Source organism: Mastacembelus armatus, chromosome 15 (assembly GCF_900324485.2).
Source record: "Mastacembelus armatus chromosome 15, fMasArm1.2, whole genome shotgun sequence".
NCBI lineage: Eukaryota > Metazoa > Chordata > Actinopteri > Synbranchiformes > Mastacembelidae > Mastacembelus > Mastacembelus armatus.
The window spans coordinates 21,558,947-21,580,342 of record NC_046647.1 but is presented as its reverse complement, the minus strand read 5'-3'; the positions used below and the strand labels follow the sequence as shown (position 1 = coordinate 21,580,342).

At 39.4% G+C, this 21,396-nt stretch overlaps 2 protein-coding genes across 4 annotated transcripts in view; one reads left to right on the top strand and one right to left on the bottom strand.

Annotated features, from left to right (window-relative positions):
* Nucleotides 1-10,963, bottom strand: part of nckap1 (NCK-associated protein 1) — a 28,259-nt gene extending 17,296 nt beyond the window's left edge. For both annotated transcript variants that reach the window (XM_026309129.2, XM_026309130.2), the window contains exons 1-2: nucleotides 10,659-10,963; nucleotides 647-757 (exon numbers count right to left, since the gene is read on the bottom strand). In XM_026309129.2, the coding sequence (XP_026164914.1) occupies nucleotides 647-757; nucleotides 10,659-10,766 (219 nt within the window). In that variant the 5' untranslated portion in view covers nucleotides 10,767-10,963. The remainder of the gene's footprint in view (nucleotides 1-646; nucleotides 758-10,658) is intronic.
* Nucleotides 10,964-10,971: 8 nt separating this feature from the next.
* On the top strand, nucleotides 10,972-21,145 carry LOC113131636 (dual specificity protein phosphatase 19-like). Of its 2 annotated transcripts, none has more exons than XM_026309131.2 (5): nucleotides 10,972-11,704; nucleotides 12,553-12,792; nucleotides 16,108-16,154; nucleotides 17,725-17,877; nucleotides 20,727-21,145. In XM_026309131.2, the coding sequence occupies exons 2-5, from the start codon at nucleotides 12,564-12,566 to the stop codon at nucleotides 20,907-20,909; spliced, it is 612 nt and encodes a 203-aa protein (XP_026164916.1). In that variant the 5' UTR covers nucleotides 10,972-11,704; nucleotides 12,553-12,563; the 3' UTR covers nucleotides 20,910-21,145. The 2 variants fall into 2 exon arrangements, with proteins under 2 accessions (XP_026164916.1, XP_026164917.1); XM_026309132.2 differs by having other exon boundaries at nucleotides 11,694-11,823.
* Nucleotides 21,146-21,396: the final 251 nt, after the last annotated feature.

Genomic DNA, 21,396 nt, shown 5'->3' with positions numbered 1-21,396 from the left:
CAAATTGATGGCAAAGCTTCCAGCTTTTTAAATGAGAGGATTTACTGTTTTCTTGTTCTTCTGTAACAGTAAATTTGAATTTTGAACTGGAAAAACAAAGTACATAATAGTAGTCACAACATTATTTAACTCTCAGATTAATCCACAACAAAAACAATCAGTTGCAGCCCAAAAGTAAATTACATTATTTCTGACATAACTCTGGCTTTGTATCATAAGATAACATTTATTAGCCCATTTCACAAACCAAGATTATTTGCAACTACAAAAAGTCTTAAAAATGAAAGAAGAACATTTCCACTACAAGCCTTCTGATCCACAAAAAAATTTCTCAGTTTTCAGTAACTACTACTGACAACCCTGAAATAATATTTTCTTCTATACATTTACTGCACAGCTGAATCTAGAAACTTTATTCAACCCCCATGGGGGAAAATCAGAAGAGAGGAATTAGAGGAGCTGAAAGAAGAAATGTGAAAAATGTGTAAGCAACAAAAGCAAAACAAACAAATCTACAGCTGGGATTAAAACTTCGGAGAGATGTCTGTGTTAAAAACAATGACGAAAAAAAAACCAACCACACTTTCATCCTCTTCCTCGCTATGCCATACAAACACACAGCAGGCAAACATACAGCTATACTTACGTTATTATTCCGGGTCTCCACAGCAGGGAACTTCCTGACGATAAACTTAACCGCAGACTCCAAGTTCTTATCAACTAGATAGGAGGGCTTAGCCTTGGGATCACCGCACGCCTGGAAAGGAAAGGAGAAGAAGAGGTGAGTAGAAACAGAAATAAAAATACACCAAGTACCCTGCAGCTACTCTGAAACACCTGGTGTCTTTATTCTATCAGATTTCTGACAGATTTTATTTCTTATATTTATCTATTATTCTAACATTTTCTTTCCTTATAGGCAGGCATGTTAGATGTGAGGCCATCACCAGGGAACATTTAGTGCTTACAGTGAAAACTGGTTTATCCCAGCCCAAGATGTGGGGAGGAGTGCAGGTGAAAAAAGGGACACTACTGACATTTAGTTAAGACCAGAGGCATATTCAAGACATGAAAACAAACACACACAAACTTAATGCAGCGATATGTGCAGTCTAATTTGCCATTTAGATGCACATATCAACAAGGAGGCTTAAGAAATTATCCACCTCAGCAGGGTCAATTCCCACTTTGCTGAAATAAGTTTGGCCGTCTGTAGTTTTCATGTTTGGATAAACCAGGTTCAACTGTTATAAAAGACTGAGCAAGAGCCTGAACTGTTCAGTGGTTCTCAGCTGCTGAGCTGTGGAGACATTACAGAACTGAAACCAAGATACTAACATCTTAATTTCACATGCAATGCAAATAATTCCTGTGTCCACACTTTTCTGGACAATGTACAATGATTTATGACCCTCACGTTGGTCAAAACGAGCTTTAAATACATCAATTTTTATATTTTAATGCAACCAATTATTTGTTGTACTTCACTCTCACAGAAAGGCTGAGAACCACTGTGGCAGGTAATGAGGGGGTTTTAGATTCAAACAGCGTCTCTGAGCCATCACTGGTTAGTACCACTGCATGGCAGGCAGAGCGATGGGTGAGGAGACTGAAGAAGGGACAGAATGAAACAGAGGAGAACGAGAAAATCACAGAGGAAGAAAAAAAAAAGGAGGAAAAAGGAGAAAAATGAAAGGGGGCACACAGAGAGGTCAACTGAGAAATGACTTAAAAGTGAGGAGAGACACATAAGTGGTGAGAAAGAAAGTCTGTCCTGTCATCAGCACCTACATGACCTGAATTTTAAGCAGAGAAATAATATTTTGGCTATTTCACCAAACCTGCAGAGCTGCTTTTTTCTTCCTCTTAATATTCTCATCTAGTCTTTTTCAGGTGTTGCTGTATCTGCTGGACTGCCCCAACTGGCAGGAAGCAACAGTGCTCATGCATTATGGGTAGTGTAGTGTGAATGGTGAGGAAGATGTGGTCCATGCATGTGCAATAAACAGAGTGAATGTATAAAGTCTGTTGGCTGTAAAACACAGGAACAATCCCAGACGGCTGGTCGGTCTGAGGATTCAGCTCCTCGTGGTTAAGGCTTAAGTTTAGAAAGTGGAAGAACACATTTAGAAAAGCCAGAAAAAGTTAGATGAAATTACCAAAATGAAAACTACAACATAAAACTTTTCCATCTACCATATTGTATCACAGCTGATGAACCAACAGGCTTGAAACAGCACCACACCATTAACCAGGATTTCAGTTTGCATGGCAGTGAAACATTGCCCAGCATCAGCCAGTGCAAAATGAAACCACAAAAACAGCAACACATGCCAGTTCACGCAAGCACAATAAGTAACTGACAGCCCAATTAATAAAACGTGATAAAACACAAACGTAAAATTATGTTTTTGCGCCCAGGTTATCACACAAGACTGATAAAACAATGCACCACCTAAATTTTGCATTGTTGTCCCAAGTGCAGTACGCCACACTGCTGACTGTGGGTGTGGTCAGTGCAGCAGACTTGGAAACCTTCGGTGCCAAACTGCTTTTCTACCACTCTTTAAATTTACAGACTATCTAGGACTACTACACAATCAAAAGTTGCTGGTTAAACTTCAAGTTTAAGAGCAGACTCTGACCAGCATCTGCTATATTTCAACATGAGATGCAAAACATGTTTCACTCACAACAAAGTGAACCTGACGGGCACAAAAAGAGAGCCTGACCCACGAGCAAAGTCACCTCCATAATTTGTATCATGCTAGCTGCTGAGCCAAGACCTAGTTCAGTCTGTATGCACAGTCTACTAGCTGCTAGCTAGTTCACTCACTGAAGCACCAGAAACAAGCATGCTGAGCTCTTATCTGCAACACACCCACCACTGCAGGGTCCAGGACACAAAACACTTGGACACGTTGGGGATTTGACACAGAAAAAAAAAACACACAACACCGACATGGTTTCAATACCATCAACCACACAGACTGGACCCTGAGTCTCAGCTTGTTTCCTTGTGCCCACTTCTCTCACACCTGACCAGATTTCCAACTTCACGAGGCATTAACGCTCAGTCAGTGTCACGGTGTGTTCACTCAAGAGCTACTGGTCAAAGAAAATCTGTGAAGGTGTGTGAGAAGCAGACTGAATTTTAACAACGTTAAAAGAGAAACAAGGATTCAAGATGTGACTGTGAAATCCATGCAGTTGCAAAAGCACAAGCCTGGTTTTGCTAACACAGTGCTCGCCTGATTACAACACCCCACTAGCCTAGCCCAACATAACAGACTAGTCTCTACATTGGCCACCAAAATGTAGTTACCCATTGACTCATGCCGGGGAACTGTGGAGTAAAAAAACAAAAACACTGTCTGGTTACTCCATAACATGGGTATGCCAACTAAGAGGAGTATACAAGTGTTTTTCCATGTTTTAGCCCAAATCAAATGTGAAGGCAACACGGTATTTGCTATTAATAAACTGTTCTACAAAGGTGCTCTCTATATAAACTTAAGTGATTTTATGCCTTTTATTCACTCTGTTGATGACATGTTGAACAGGAGCCAACTCTTAAATGTTAGAAATTCCCACAAGTACTTGGAACTGTTCTCCAAACTGTATTACAGGAGGCAGTGACATGATGAATAAAGATTAAAAGAAGTAACAAATTTAATCAAAAACCTCCCTGAATACTAATCAGGGATGTACAGTAAATGATATATGTGCTGTAATTAATGGGCTAAAACATGCAAAACTCCCAAAGTGAGCCTTTAAAACTCTTATTAAACTATTGCTTCATTTCTGTACATGTAGCCACACCATTACTGCATCTTAATTTAGCCTCAACAAGGTTACCTACCCAACCATTACTAATTACTTTCAGAAGTAAGAACAGAATTGGTTCTAGGTTCTTAGCATCACAGAACAAAAAACATGATTATTTGAATTTCTATGTCATTTATATGGCGTGGCTTTGTCCGTTAGTGCTGGTGGTGGCTAGTGCAATAAGCTGGCTGGGTTTGGGTGGGGTGTGGGCTGATGGAAGGATGGATGAAAGAAGGGGCGCAGTGAATGAAGGGACAGGGCATGGGAATAAGCTGAGAATCAGTAGTGGTCTGGGAGGAGTAAGGGAGCTTTTGCATGGATACCAGAACAGACCTTAGTCTCGCCTCCACCATCGTTTCTCCACTCCGGATGGCAATTAACAGCTGAGCTTCTCAAAGGCTCCCCACACTGACCAACATATGGCAGGGGGCTCTGGAATAGATAGCCCTGGGCTGGGGGAAGCCTACATCTGAAAACTAATGACTTCTGCTAATTACTGTATGAAATATTTAAACACATGGCACATTTTCAGGGATCCTACAGAGCCCCAGTAAGCCATGCAAAACAAACTTCTCCTCACTGAGATGAACTGGTTTCCTGACAGTGTGAGCTCTCTCATTTTCACAGGGATGGATTAACTGCTGCAGAAAGAAGAAGAAGAAGAAAAAAAAAAAAAGCTGCTAAGAATGGACGGACCATGTGATTAGAAACAGAACCACTATAGAACCACTCCAACCTGCTAGGAGCTGGCTGCCTGCCTGCCTGCTGGCAATACAGCAGGACTTCAATACATGGAGGCCAATTTACAAAAAAATAAAAATGATAATAAACAGCTTTTTTTAAATTATGAGGTGGTCATACACAGGGCAGTGCAACTGCAAATCAACTGCCAGATCATGTATTTATGAGGCAGAGCTTCTTCACAAACCAAAGACTAACAGGAGTGGTTAAGTGGCAGTAAGTTGGTACCGTCCAGATAAACAATATTTAACCTACACACAGTATCGATCATGATTCTATGGCTCATCAAAACAGATTATTGAGGATAAATGTAACAGTATTTGTGATCATCAAATTGATGACACTATCATGCCTGTGGAGTTTAATTCACACTGCAGCTGGGTACTGTTCCTGCTAACTACTGGATGTTTTCCCCGAAATAAAGTGTCAAATCTAGTTTGGGCCTTTGCAGGCTTGTAAACCAGGCATGTAATGTATCTGCACTGGAACAAAAAGCTTTATTTTCCAAATTAAAGCACATAAAAACAATGTGTATATGAATGCTGCATCATAACTGACAGTGAATGGGGCCCAGCCTTACTCTCAGCATTACAGATTCGAACATGAAGAGGAGTGAGGCACAAAGGAGAGGACTAACAGATCAGTAAAGGTAGCCAGGAGGAGGAGGAGGAGGGAAAGGAGGAAGAGTGACAGGGGAGGGGTTTCATCAGTGGAAGGTGATAAACTTTGCAAACCTTCCAAACTTGTCCTTGCTGCATAGGAGAGGGGGGAAGCATTGGAACGGAGAGAAGAAGAGAAGAAATCAAAACAAAGAGCCCACCCAAACAAACTGCTGGTCACTGATCTACACACCACACACACAAACACACACACATACACACAAACACACAGATCTTAAAACAGCTGCTCTCATACAGGTATTTTCTACTTATGTGAGTTTAATTAGGAATAACCACTCTGGTAATTCTTTCTAACAAAACTCATAATGCACAATTACATGCTGCACCAACATGTGATCATTTAGTCTAACACTTGTTTTGATGCACGCTGTCTTAACAGTAACACAAAGTCTAGCATCCCTAGCTACGCACTCAAGACACACTGAGAATAACACGATCACTTTAAGCACTGAAAGGCCGTAATAATACGGCTGACATGGCGGCTGTCAGCAGTGACACTGTCTTATGCAGAACAGCGCAAAGACAAAGTTTGGTCCCTGCAGTTTCCACCGGCTGCAATATTTGCTCCACATTTCTGGTCCTTGGCTGTTGCTTAGTAACTGCCTGATCGCTAAAGAGCTGAGCGCTGTATTGCTGGTGATGCTCTAATACATGTTTACATTTATCTTTTTAAGAGTTGTACAGACATGTAGCAACATATTTTTTTGACACAGTGATCTGTCGCTCTCCTCTGGTCCCACCCTAATAAATTGACCTCATCTATATTGTGGTTCAGTAGAAACAGGGTTCCTGTTGCATAGATGGTTCACCAAAGAGCTCAGGAATTTTTCAACTGTTAGATCCTTGAATTGAGACTTTACTAAACAGACTGGGGATTGGCCAGAGGTGATCCAAGAATAAATGCAGTTTCTTTATCAATCAGTTGCATTCCTTTAGTTACAGTGAACAATATTTGCCTTATTTACTGGCCTCATCAGTATTAGCAGAGAAAGTCTCATCCCTTATATGATCTCTGGGTAATCAGTTCACACCACAAAGTGCAGGGCTTTTTTTCTTTCTTTTAGCAATTCAATAACTATTCTAATGAAGCCTCAACTTGCATGATTAACTACACATTGTTACTGGTCAATTTTCTTATGTGTCGATTTTTTTTCTCAGGTTGGAAGAAGAAGGAAAAACATGAAAAATTAAGGAAAACACACACGAGAATAATGGTGAGTTATTAACACTCCAGTCATTGCATTTTACCCAAGTACTTGCTTATATTTATGGACTTAGCAAATATGGAATGAACATTACTCCAATTTGATCCCTTTTGACAGCATATTCAGTGGTGACGTGTTTCAGTGGCTAACATGCTCTACTCTACACCAATGCCATATATTACATAGCAGAACCTCCTCAGTATTTATGTGCAGGCATTTATGTGTAGTCACACTGATTGAATACCGATGAGAAAAGAAAATCCCTGAGCAAACATTTCAGCCACAGCACACATTCAAAAGCCTTCTATCTAAACCACTGATGTGCAGAAATGCCACTGCACAAGTATGCAGGTTTTCCTGCAAATCAAAACACTACAACAGGTGATTATTCAGCCTGGAGGAGGGACTAAACACCTGGTGAAGTCTTAACTTTGAAAGAAAACCTGTATACTTTGTCAGTGGCATGACCACCCATGTATTACCCAGGTCACTCCAACTGAGTTTGGTCTCTTCAAATCTGTAGAATAAATAAAAATATTAAATGTGCCAACAGTCTGATAAAGTTCACCTTGTATTGCATTTTTCACAGGGGAACATACCATTCAGGCCATGAGAGACTTATGGAGGTCCTGGGCAATTTGCCCTTAAAGGCTACAGCTCATAAATTGGCCCTGAAATTAAAAATGAGGGGTAAAAATGCCCCTGGTACTATGAGGTGCCCTTCATTAAATGTCAACCTGTATTTTTTTTCAGTAGGTAATTACTCATGTGCAACTGCAGCTACTGTTCCCTCTGGGCAAGGTACGCCTATGACCACACTACACTTTCCAGTGTATTCTGGGCAACAAAACAAGAGATCAGATTTTGTTGATCAGAAAAGTGCTACAGTAAGTCTGCAGCACGAAGCAGCAGAATGTGTTGGGCCTACACAAACAGTAGAAAAAGAAAGTCCCAATTTCAAACAAAACACTGAATCATCCTGAAGAAAAAAAAAAAAACTGTGGAGGAAAAACTGGCTGGAAACAGGTTGTCCTCTGTATGGCCTGCAGAAAGTATCCAGCAGTGCACTATACTTCTTAGTGGTAAAAATGACTACGACTTTACTCGACCAATGACTTTAATTAAAAACAGGTTGAGGAGATCATTCACTTTAACAAAACACCGTGTCAGCAAATGTTTTTCTAGATTTTTATCCTGAAACCTGTTTATTTCATTAGGTAAATTAAACTCGTGTAAAAGATAACAGACTATCATGCAAAAAATGCAAGAAACATTTGATTTATAAAGCGTAAAATATTGTTTTAACTGTGATTGTGTCAGTGAAATGTTTAACTCCAGCTTAAAGCATAAAACCTAATCTGGTACTTTATTAAATTTTAAGAAATGCTAAACATTTTATAAGCATCACAAGGGTGGTGTTGTTTGCAGTGAGCTGTATCATAATTTACAGTTCTCTTGTGTCCACCTTGTGATTACAGCCAATGCTTCAGTTGATTTCACTGCTTTGCTCCTTTCACACAGAGACCATCCTGTTTTTTAGCATAGTCACGAGAAATCTGAAAATGTGTATTTTAACTAACTGCACAGCAGCCTGGGAGACAAAGGGTTATGTGAGTGTAAGCAAGGTTAAAAGAAAATAAAACACCCTGTAAGCGCTGTGTGCAAGGCAAAATATGGTGTTAGACCCTCCACTGGCTATAAGATAAGCACAGCAAACAAAAACATTAATGCCACTCAGCCAAGATTAATTAAGGTGACTGTTACAGAAAATTTAAGGAAGAGATTTTTATCTGCAGCTATTCAACAGTGTAATGAGTGAAAATGCTTCAAATGGAAAAGAACATTGCTGTGATATTAGATGACAATATTGTTACTGTTAGTGTATGAATTATTTTTTCCCAAAGGTAGAAAACAAACAACCAGGTTTGTTACCTGTTTTATTAAGTAACATAAGTCTATTCCAGTGATAAAGCAGTAACAGCTTTCTGAGCTCTTCAGCAGATAATTTTGTGGGAGTTTCAGAGATAAAATATTAAACTAGTCTCCAAATTCCTACTGAATCTACAAGAATCAATCAGTGACCACCATTGATTGTGTCACAGATTACTGTCCTGGTTCTTTCATTTCGAGCTTTGGGATGCTTGAAGGTTTTCTAATACCATAAGGTAAAAGAACAAATTAAAAAAAACAAACAAAAAAAACAACAACATATGGACAGCATTTCAGAGTGGATATGTTCTGGAGCCTTATGGTGAGGCAGATCAGGATAGATATGAAGATGATGGGACAGACAGAAAGAAAAGGGAAGCAAGGGGCAGGAAGGGCGTATCAAGAAGAGTAATCAGCAGCAACATCTCTGTGATTGTGTCTGACTGCTCATACTGTCTCATAATTTACAGAGAATAAAAATGGAAATGTGTTCACAATCTAAAATAAAATGTATATGTATATGTATTTTAGTGTTTTCTTTGCGGTTTGTTAATTATTAAACTCAAATACCAATAAACATGATCCAGTATGGGCTTTCAGATATTTTCTGTACTCTCTAACACTTTGTAAGGATATGACTGACCTCTTTATTCACCATACATACTCAAGCACAAAGGCTCACCCCACACTGACAGACACACCACTCCTCCCACACACAAACCACTGGTGTCAATTTAGCAACACAGTTATCACAAATATAAATTATTTTATTATATTTTATATTACTAGTGAATTAACCTGTGAATCAGTAAACAAGTAAAAGTACCAATACAACAATGTAGAAGCACTCCATGATGTTAAGTAACGCATTTAAAATCCCACTTAAAAATATATATTTGCTTCATGTATCTACATGTAGTACTCATTCTGCAGTAAAACGCCCCATAACTGATATATTTTACCTGTGAGATAATAACACTGTTCAACATCATCACCATCATAATTATTGTTGTCTTTACTGTAAATAACATGTTATTCTTGAAGCATGTGAAGATGGAGATGCTCTTAGTTACTTTATACAGAGGTGGCAGTTTTAGTTAAATGGTTCCTGTTTCAGAGATTTTGTAAAATACTAACAGTACTAACAGTACCTCTGTTACATTAAACCATGTAAGAAGTTTTTCTTTTTTGTAAAACTGCTAATAATGACACTGTTAGTTGGAAATTACATTGTGTTTCGTCAAGTTGTGTTTTATGTGTAATGTTGACCTAAAAGTCACTAGTATCTATAGCTTTAATATTAATGTAGGGGAGTGAATTGGTAATAAATAAAACACAAATATGTAAAATATAAGAATAGCACCTAGATGCTTTCTACCAGTGTTTATACCTTTTGATGAGTATTTACTCATATGTTTAAGTAGTCGCTAAAATTATATGTTAAATTATCAATAAACAAACAACCTTTCCTTTCCATTTTTTTTCTTAGAGTTGTATATCAAGCTAAATGCAACTAGCCACCAGCTTGAATTAAAAAAAATGTACAGTTTAGGTGTCAGAAAACGTACTGGCTTCAGATACTGGTCCTGTGCATGAGATTGCAGCGGATCAGGAGCCGAGACGACGCCCGACTCATACTTAGCTTAGCCAAGGCAGCTAGCTTAAACACCGCGGCTAACTTAGCCAAGGCAGCTAGCTTAAACACCGCGGCTAGCTTAGCCAAGGCGGCTAGCTTAAACACCGCGGCTAGCTTAGCCGCCGCCATTACCAGCCGACGTTAGCTAACAGCTATTAACGCTACTGCAGGCCTGATTTTTTTTAACGCTATCAATTCGGGAGCTTGATTTTAACTGTTGCGGTTTGTGGTTAATACACATTAGCTGTATTTCTCACAATAAGTGCCTATACTTGCGGTTAGTCCAACCGAAAACACCGTGAAACCAGTGGACAACTTAACCGCAAGCTAACCGCCAGCTTGCGGCTAGCTGTGCCCACATCCTACTTCCAGTATTGCTCAGGAGTAGAATTCGGGATATCGTTAGCCAAGTGTCTTATTTTCTTGCTTTAAATGACAATAACATTGATCAATATACAAAATATCAGGTGTGAATTGATCTAGCTAGCCATCCTTAACGTTGAAATCAATACTAGCTAACGTAATCGGGCATTCACACTGTCTCACGCTAATATTCAGTGGTTTGGGACGCAGGTGCAGATATTTGTCATTCACAGACCCGTGTGGTTAATGAGGATAAAACTGTGTGTGTGTGCGAACCTTTTTGATATTGTAAACACGGGTTAACATCCCGATGCCTCTGTCGTTGAGGATGGTGAGTTTTTCTGCCAGTTTCTGCTGGCTGGGCTGGATCACTCCCCGAGACATCGTGTCGCTGTTCGGTGAAATCTCCAAATCAGTGCAGAAAAATACCACAAATCTCCGCAACCTCTGCTCCGTAAACGGTAGAGAAAAGAAGCTGTGATTTATGGAGTTTTTAGATTTCGCCCATGTTCAGATATTCGCGGACAACAGCTTCCTGTACTCCACCCCACCGTCTCCCTGCCTGTTTTTTTCCAGGGATGAGGAGGTGTCCTGGTTTTCACATCCCGCTGCCTTCAAGACAACCTCGTTAATATTAGCACCGAGCTTGATGTGTAGATTCCAATTCAACCAGCATTATTATTTATTTATTTAGCATTAAAATTCAATTTGGGCCACTCTTGGTGGAATATAAGCATCTAAAACCTGTATATGAATACTACTTTTTCACAGTTGCAAAACTACATTTTACAGGGATTTTAAAGGGGATATTTAACAATACGTCCTATATTACTAATATTAAAAGTCTAATAATGCCAATAGGTATATATTAAAATATAACAGAGCTTACATAAACGGATTTCTACTAGGGCTGAAATGATTATTTACTTCATTGTTTAGTGGGCAGCTATTTTGAAAACAAAATAAGACATTAAGTGCAGTGGCATGTTCTGCCTGTTTTTTACTGTGGGAATAAACTTGTCCAGTGTGTAGACCACATTAAATCCCAGTGTGATTTAGGGAATGTTTTTTGTCAAACTGCATATTTCCCTCAATTTTTTCTTTCCCAATGTCTGTCTGTTTGCCCTATCATTTGCTATTTTTCTATGAGTACCTGAACGCACCACATTGTTGACGCAGCTTCCGACTCAGCTTGTGTGTTTCTGCTGCAGCTGTTTCGTTTTCGTCCTCTCTTAAATTGTAATAATGTCATATTTGGGCTTAAAGCAGCGATGATCTAAGTCTTTACCGGACTGTTTTTGAATTCAAACGATTTAGACCAGGTGGGTGCCCTAAGCAGGAAAACCAGCGATATAGCTCTGTGATTCTGTTCGGAAACAGGCGGCCTCAGTGGTGGTGTTGGATATTTTACTCACTTATGTACAGAATACTTCATACACAGGTATTAAAGGAAAAATAAGAATGTAAACAGTAGACTGATCACTGTGCAGAATTACTTAGCCATATTAAATTGTCATTTTTGACGCATTAATGTTTAATTTTAATTGTTGCAGGAAGCAGTTTAATTAGTCTATTGTGGAGTTAAATCACTCAAGAGGTTGCTTGTTAACTGGGCTAATTTTAATTACTTCATATACTGCTGCACGGTTGTTCCCACAGCAATCAATAGAGTCATACTCTAACCTATAGCATGCATCATTAATAATCTGTTGATTTTATGTTAATCTGAATCAGCAAAGTAACTCAACAGATAAACGTAGGGCAGTAAAAAGTACAGTCAATTCCTCTGAAATGCAGTAAAGTAAGAAAATGTATTTACTAAGGTAAAGTACAAGTACTGCAATAGTAAAATTTAGAACAATACTGGATTGAATATACTTTAATTTCCACCAGTGTCCATTATCTACAGATGTTGAGAATAAAAGCACCAAATGTTACTTACCCATATTTGTCCACATTTTAATCTTAGATAAAACTATAAATCCACTGTATATACTACACTTAATTGTACCAAGTAATGTAAAAACATAATTGATTTTTAAACAGTGTCATTTCACATCATTTTGTTTATCCTGGCATCAATAAATACAAACAGATCATCTTGGTTTTAGTCAGTTTAGCCTAATTTGTGGCCTAATGGGCTTTGGTTTGTTTTATCTGGTCCCTGTAGATCCTGGTGTGATGCATTCACTGGCTCAGGAGATCCAAGGATTCTCCAAACACCGTCTAAAGAAACAGTCCACGCTTGTAACCACGGTGACGGGCAGGAAGCTGCTGGAGAGGAGGGGTGATGGAGGAGAGGGAGAGGTGGAGCAGGTCGATGAGCTTGACCCCGGAAGTGGATGTGGATTTGTAGAAGATAAAAGTCTGGACCTTCAAGTTGGTGTCATCAGACCTTTTCTACTGCTGGGTAATAAACTGTATACGTTAATACAACTTCTTACTAATTACCATTACCAGTACCAATACCAATATTTATTTGAGGGTAGATGCTAGATTCTCTTAGCATGAATACACACCCAGTTCTCAGCTGTATACTCCTACCTTTACTGTTACTGCTACTACCACCTACTGCATCTATCCACTGCAAGTATTACAATCTTTGCTACTGCAGCTGAAATTACTACCTACTACTACTGTTGAAGCCATTATTACAACTACTATACTGTTCGGACCTCTAGCACTTTTTGAGCATTACTACATATCAAGCCACTGCTGTTACTATTGCTACGTGTGCACTACTACTTCAGCTGCTACTACAGATATTATTACTAGTCTTTCTATTGCTACAGTACTTATTCAACCACAAAGGTCTCAGCCCCAAAGTGCTCATGTGGAAATACAGGTCCAATGAGTAGCAATTAGTTTGTAGTCACTTTGAAATAATGCATGTAGAAGCAATTTTGTTTTAATAAAATACCCTCTGCAAAAAAGCTATAGTAGAATAATGAAGAAATATAAATTGTAATTTATATAAAAAAATACAAAAACACTAAAATCTTGAATCTGCTGCTGCTGAAAGGTGAAGAAAATCCAATTTAACCGTTCTGATTAAAGACAATTTAAAAATGATAGTAATGTGCTGTCATTAAAATATTTTAAATTCAACATCTGGTTCTCAGAGCTTCAGTCTTTTAATACGTTTTATTTTACTCTTTAATAAAACACCCACCAACACTAATACAGCTGCTGCTGCTATAAGTACTGCCAGCTGTGTGACAGTAAAGATCTGTGTTGTTACGAACCAACAGTGTTTCACCTGAAGTCTATTTTACAGCAGCACAGCATTAAAGCACGGTTTTCATTTTTCATAGCGTCTCAGTCCCTTCAGTATTCCAGCCCATGAAGGCACTCAGTCATGGTTTGCACCTAAAAATAAATAAATAAGTTCCTAATAATGAATAAATCAATGTCATTAATTTTGAATTCGTCTCAGGGGGCCTGTCGATCGCCCCTTAAGCAGGAGGATGCAGGTCGACACCCACACGTATCAGTATATATCCGTCCTGCTGGAGTGTCCTTGAGCCTGACATTGAATCTCCTCACAGCTCTGGGGGGCTGTTCACTTCTCTAGTTAACTCTGCGCTTTGACCTCACTGCAGAGCAGAATCAAAAAGAGAATTTCTCAGCAGGGATCAATAAAATATTACATCTGTTAGATTCAGCAGAGGGGACTCTCTTCCATACAGTCCTCCACTCCTACTGTAATCGCATTAAACTGCTGTTCATTTCTCTAAATATGCACAAATCATTCTCTGCTCCATCTTTCCTTTAAGACCATTCAGTGCTTTGAACAGTCTGCAATAAACCACAAGCTTCACCAATATTGTTGGCAATGGCTCTTTGCCATTTTGATTCTCCAGCACGCAGTCACTTTATGATTTGATTTTTTTTCCCCAGCCATGTCATTCTATATTCTATCATTTAACTCAGCAAGCAGCTTTTTTGTTTTTTGCCCAGAGCAAATTCTAAAAAAGATCTTACCTTTGTCCAGATCGTTTCCCCGAGACGTACTTAAGTTTGTTTTAACACCATTCTGCAATTCTGATCTATTTCTAAGTGGAGTACCTGTCAAACAAATGCCTCAGTCTGATCCCAAGCTCTTAAAATGTCCGTCCGTCCATCCATCCATCCATCCATCCATCCATCCATCCATCCATCCATCCATCCATCCATCCATCATCCATCCATCCTCTACCGTTTATCCTGGAACTTCCAGGGTTGCAGGGAGACAGATCTTGAATCTGGAAACGGAGCGTTCAGGTTTAGAAAGATTCATCTGAAAACCCCAAAAATGACCAAATGTGGTGAAATGTGGTTTTCAATGGACAAATGAAAATCTATGAAAAACCAACAATAAAAGACTAAATATAAAGAAGTTTCAGAAGTTCAGTAATCTCCTCAGCAGAGTAAAGCTGACAGTGATCTGTCTTCCTCTGTTCAGCAGGTTATATTTGGTCCCATGGTTGCACTTGTGTTTCTCAAACGCTCTAAACTTCTGCATCTTTTCACAGATGTGTCAGTTTAAATTTCTTCCTTCTACACTGAGACACATGGGCCAAGGCTGGCTTATGTCCAGAGACGCTCCATCTTTTGGATTTAGATTTTCTTCTCAACACCATGAATTTGGCATTATGTGAAAGTGGCTTGGCTAATGCAAAGACTGCAAATGTTGCTACTTTAAAGGCACCAAGCTGCTGCAGAGTAACCACTTTGGAAATGTGGACGACTTGCTGCCCATATGTCTCTGTCATATAATCATCCAGTTCTAGCTATTTAAGAGCAGCATTGCTGCCTTCATGAAGAGGTGTTTGACAAAGTGGAAGAGACTGTTCTCATTGTGATTTAACTGTCTCCTTCAGTGATTACCGGGCTTTTATTCCCTCCATTATTCTTTGAGCTGCTTACTCTGCTGTTACAAAGACTGGTGTCATGAAAACGCCTTTGCTCACTCCTTTTCATGAAAATCATGAAATTCCTCCTCTGCAGCTGTCGATAAAATTAAATGTTTATTTCATCAGTTTTTAAGCCTTGTCTAGTGCTACTATACAAATCACTGGCTTCCTCTTTGTGCTTTTTTTCTGTAGCTTTAAGCTATTTCACTGTTGGCTTCTTCTGACTGGTATCTGGTGTTGCGGCTGTTCAGACAGGCTTTTCTGTCTGCCACTAAGTGATATGGATGCTGATTTCCTGCAGCTTTTACTTTCTGCTGTTGAAGTTTTCCATCACTGTCTTGACTGTATTGATTTATATGGGATCAGGCTGCTCTCTTTGTAAAACACTGATGGTTCCCAGGTTTATTCATTATGAATAAGGCTGCCACTTCACTTGATCTACAACAAGTATCACTTGTGTTTTCACCAGCATGAAAAAAGCAAAGAAACATAAAATATAAAAATGGTATAAACATTTAACATTTGGTTTAAAAGTTTAATCGGTTATTAAAATTGTTGCTGATTCATTTTCTGTTGCTTGACTAATTGACTCTTCCATCTGGTGTGATTTTTAACAAAATCAACAGGACTGGCATCATCATCATCATCATCATCATCATCATCATAACACTGATACTGTACAGATGTTCTATAAAATGCTGCCTGTAATGTTCCAGTGAAACGGCAGCATTTGATCATTGTATAACCGGTCATTTTGAAACAGATAAGGTTTGGTAAGTGGGACATGTCCTACTGCCTGTTTCCTCATCAAGCTGTTTCTGCCTTTCCAGCCTCTCAGGATGCAGCCCACGACATTGACACCCTGCAGAAATGTAAGGTCAGTACACAGGGATCAATAGAGCTGGAACGCCTTTGCCTTGTTCAATGTACATGTGCAGTGACATGAGATTAGAGACAGGCGTGCAGGTGTGCCGTCCTGCAGGTCTGCAACAAGCAGCCATAGCCAGAGGAGCTTCATAACTCATGCAGTGACAGTTTAGCTCAGTAGAGGGAGTAAATGATTACAGTAAGTCTCAGCGCGGCTGCTCCTCCACATCAGAGAAATGTGACTACTCCTCTCTGCAGTGCCTGCTCCCAGGCACCAGCATATTGCTGCCTGTGCAGTCTCAGGGTGATGAATTGGAGAGATTACAAATACCTTCCCTTCTTGTCTCTGGGATAAAACCCTGACTGCCTAATAACCAAACCAACCAGGAGCTTCCAGGTAGCTATTAAAGCAAGAAGACTTGACAGCAGACCCAAAGGACACTTTATAAAAACCTCTTCTTGCCAGTAGAACATTTAATAAACAGTCACTGGTATTGCAATCAAAAGGTTGTAACAGTGGCTGTCAGTTAAAGGTGCACTTTGTAAGAGGATCAAATGTGATGCCGCACATGTAGTACATTTATATGAACGTTAGTATCTTAGTCCTGAGGTTGAATTTATTATTTACGTGAGTTAGTATGAGGCATCTCTCTTCTTACATGATGATTCTTCTGTTTGTTCTCTGATCATTTGCATCAGTGCAGATTTCAGTTTGATTCTTCTGCACATTACACACACACACACACACACACACACAGAGTCGTTTCTATATTGACTGACTTACCTTGACAGTTGAGGAAAAGCTCAGTTTACTTTCTGGCTGTCTGAACTCTGCTGCATTTCCTGCTCTGCTGGATTTAGCTTCTCCACCAAATCTTCTGTAATGGAGCAAAGAAGCATCAAAAATGTATTTGGTATTAAGAATTATGTCGTACATATTTCTGTGAGATGAGGGCATACTATTTTATTCTGCAGACTGGTTGTGTTTTTTTCCCTATTGCTTTTTCTGTTGATCAATGATAATTGTCCCTGTTAAAATAAAATAAAATAAACTGCAAAGTAAACACACTCAACACCATCCTGTGTTCTTACTAAAAGCTGCTGTCATGTCATATTTGATGTGCTGTTAACAAATCAGACACAAATCCAGAGTCTGTGGCTCTGTCACCTGATGTAAATGTGAAGATATGGTCAAGAAATGTTCGTTGTTTTACCCAGTGCAGAAGGAAGAAATGTCAGAATGATGCTAAGATGTAGAGGAGCAGGGAAACCTAAATTTAAGTAAGAGTGAACTGTTAAAGCAAAACGAATTGAAGCCATTTGTCTTCTTTCCCATTTTCCCCCTCTCCCTCTCGGTCTCCTGCTCTTTCCTCGTCATCTTTCATCCACTCTCTCTGTCAACCCTCTTTGGGTTTCTCATTGTCTTTCTGCCTTCTCTCTCAGTCACATGCAGGTTGTGTCATGTCATCAATATGGCGGACTGACAGAATCTCTCTCTACCTAGTCAAAGCCAAAGCAGCCAATGGTCAAGGGTCAGGAGTTTTATGTCTCTACACCCCTCCTGTCTCCCTCTCTGTCAGGTGTCTCATGTGCTAAATGTGGCCTACGGAGTCACCAACCTTTTCCCAGATCTGCTGGTGTATAAGACGCTCCAGATCCTGGACCTCCCGGAGACAGACATCACTTCGTGCCTCGGGGAGTGCTGCAGCTTCATAGATCAGGCTCGAGAACAGGTACACAAGCATGCACCATTAGCATTCAGTCATACCTGAGGAGGAGGAGGAGGAGGAGGAGGAAGTATTTAAACATCAGTTCATAGCAAAACCTTAATGTGAAGGGTGTGGGGTGTTCTTCAATTTCAAATACTGCTTTACAATTTTACTGAAGACTTTGACATTTTTAAAAATACACTGACTCACATTCCTGCAGTTAGTCTTCCTGAGAGGACTTATACCACTCACACATCCGTCTGCTGACAGACTGGACCAACAGTCTGTTCAAAGGAAGCAGTCTTACATTTCCACACCATATTTGGGAAGTTACTGCAGTTGGCAAAGTGTTTTTATATAGATGCAACTGCACAATACAACTCTGAGACTGGTTTGTCAGAATGTGTGATTGTTCTATCTGTGTTCATTTATTATTGGATTAATAATAATCTAATAATATAGATATACTGTATAAGCAGCATATCAATGATCTAGTAATTTTAACCCATTCTTTTAGCTTGATGCTCATTTTTAAAACTTTATATACTTTTGAACATTTCAGTTTTCTGCCTAACAATGCAAAACATTTTCTGTGTTGGTTATAGGTGTTTAATTTTAATCTGCCAGGTAACTAGTAAATACTGAGATCAGATCACTGTCGTGTGTAAAAACACAGCATTTTCTTCTTGTATCAAAGCTTCAGGCTTTCACCGGATGAAAAATACATGCATGTATTAAATCTGTTCAAACTGAATCAGTTTTCTTTCATCAGGGTCATGTTATCTCAGAACGCCTCCTTTTACACGTGCCAGTCAATTTAACATCAGTGTGCACTCAGCCATTCTGCATTTACACACATCTGCAGCAGTCAGTTATCTGTAACTGTAACTGCACAAAGGTGAGGTGGGTGGGCAGTGCGCCTATTAAAAGATCCGTACTGGGGTCATTTCATGTAGAATGTCCAAATTTTCTCTGCTTGCACTTAGTTTTCCCTCAATCATCACACCTGCTACATGTAATACTTTCTATAGGGATTATTTCCTGGCAGGCTTGCATTTTTTTTCTCAGCAGAACATAATGTGATGCGGGCACTGATATGAAAACACTCAGCTCGAGTGCAATGAAATAACAGCAAAACAAGAAACTGACAAAATCAAATTAAGCCTTTATGTTTGCTGTGATGGATTATCTTGCTCAGGCAATTTTCAGTCTGTAGATGCCTCCTGTTTTGTTTGTTTTGTTTTTTAGAGGAAGGAAACAAGGCTTGATATGTAACTATAGAGAATCCAGTCACCATCACAAATATTATAGAGATTCAGAGAAACTATTTCAATGGATAGAAACTTATTAAAGAGACAATCACACTCTGTATATGCTTCATTTGACTGGATTTTACCAAGGGTAACTGCCTGATTGGGTTAGATGGTGGAAAGAAAACAAAGATGGCATGTTAATCCCAGCAACCTAAATCTTGTACATGTGTTTAGCCTATTTAAATCTCCTGTCCCTGAATGTAACATCAAAAATGTTCTTACAGTTTCTGTTCCACTCGATTTCAGCCCAAACAGGGACTTTACTCTGTGATGCGACTCTCCGAGTTAAAAAAAAAAAAACACGGAGACAAACGTCTCAGTGCACTGAGATTCAGAGCTGAGCCGTGGGCCTGCACGCATTGTCTAAAGATGTGGCTGGAATTTAAAAAAAATAAATCATTTGCAGTCAGGCACTCTAGGCAGTAAAATAATTACATCAGCATTAATATTAATCATATCACAAATTGTGACACACACACACACACACACACACACACAGACACAGACACCCATAGCCACAGCCACGGATTTATTCCACCTCAACCTGTTCTACATGTCTAATGCTGAGATGTTAGAAAGTCACAAACTACAGATCTGCAGTAAAATGAGGTGAAATGGCTTCGTCAAACCACCGATGATGTAACGTCGACATGGTGAACATGACACTTCTGTTTCCAAATGTCAGGACATATTAGTCAACATTAACGGTATGTGGGCACATGAGGTATATTGTCAGATTTTAATGTGCTTAACATCTGCTAAACATCTGCTACAACCCCAAAACCAACAGGACGTGCAGGCCCCAGACAGAAAGGGTTCAAACCCAGAACCTTCTTGCTTAAGTTAAATGACATTTTGTTTGTGTTGGTAAAACATTTGCAAATATATTTGGAGTTGTCACAGTGAGTATGTGTTCGGCAGAAAGTAAACTGAGTGTGAACTGCTCAGAGTGAAGCCTCTGAAATAACTCTAGTAACAAAAACATTCTTTCTGTCAGGGACACACTGTTGATTTTTTTTAAATGTCACTTTTCAATGTTTTGAGCACAACAAATGCAATTTCATTTCCTCCATTTTATTGGAGTGGCAGCAGAAAGCTCAGAGATGGATATCTCAAGGCCTTACCAGATAAAACCGTACAACTGAGGATAAGTACGATGTTTCTTTTTTAAATTAGGGTGAACTCACCTTTTAAATCCAGCAACCACCTTTGCCATAAATGCCTAAACCTGCAAGTTTGCTGCTGAGCTTATAGTCGCGTTCTCTAACAGGCATATTAACCTTATCCTGTCATGACAATACAACAGTTTATTCTCTAGTTTTACTAACACGACAGCTTAAATATGAGGAGGCTGTAATTAAGAACCAGGATTTCCATGTGTGACCTTCTCTCCTACATTTTAATTTTAATCTCTCTGCACTGCCATGATCTGTGACTTTATGTTTACATGGTAGGGATCAGTTGAGCAACCACAATGTGGATGTCACACTGAACGTAAAGAAGGAAAAGTAGTTTTAACTTCATTGGTTTCCTGTCTCACGTTCGGGTTCTTTTTCCCAGGAGGGTGTGGTGCTGGTCCACTGTAATGCCGGCGTGTCACGTTCCTGCTCCATCGTGATTGGCTACCTCATGCTGAGGGAGGGGCTGTCGTTTGATGATGCGTACAACCAGGTGAAGCTGGCAAGGCCCTCGGTCCGCCCCAACCCCGGCTTCTACCAACAACTACAGAACTATAAACCATAGGGGACTACAGATCATTTTTTTAGCCTCAATAAAAAACCTTAAAAGACTACAATACCCAGATCCCTGTATACACCAGACACTGGAGAGCCTGAGGGTGGCTCTTTGTTTTGTTGTTGTGGAGACTGTGATGTTTCTGGAAATGTAGATGGACAGTCTTTTAAAACTGAGAACTGAACACAAAGTCCTGTTTCTGTTAAACATTAGGATTTTTGCCAATAAAGATTTTTGTCAAATGATATTTTTGATTTTGAGTATCTTTACTGAAGACACTGTATTCACAGCTGGTTTCTATTAGATTTGTTTTTGGAGCCTCTTATTATCTTGGCAATACTCAGGTTTCCTGTTTTTTGACTCGACTGTACCAGCAGTTGCAGCACCATTTAGAACAATTGCCCTCATTGTCTCTATCAATTTCAGTGTTGCGAAGTTTATGCACTACCCTCGCTCCCTTGAAATCATTGGCTTGTAATTAGCTTGTTAGATAATA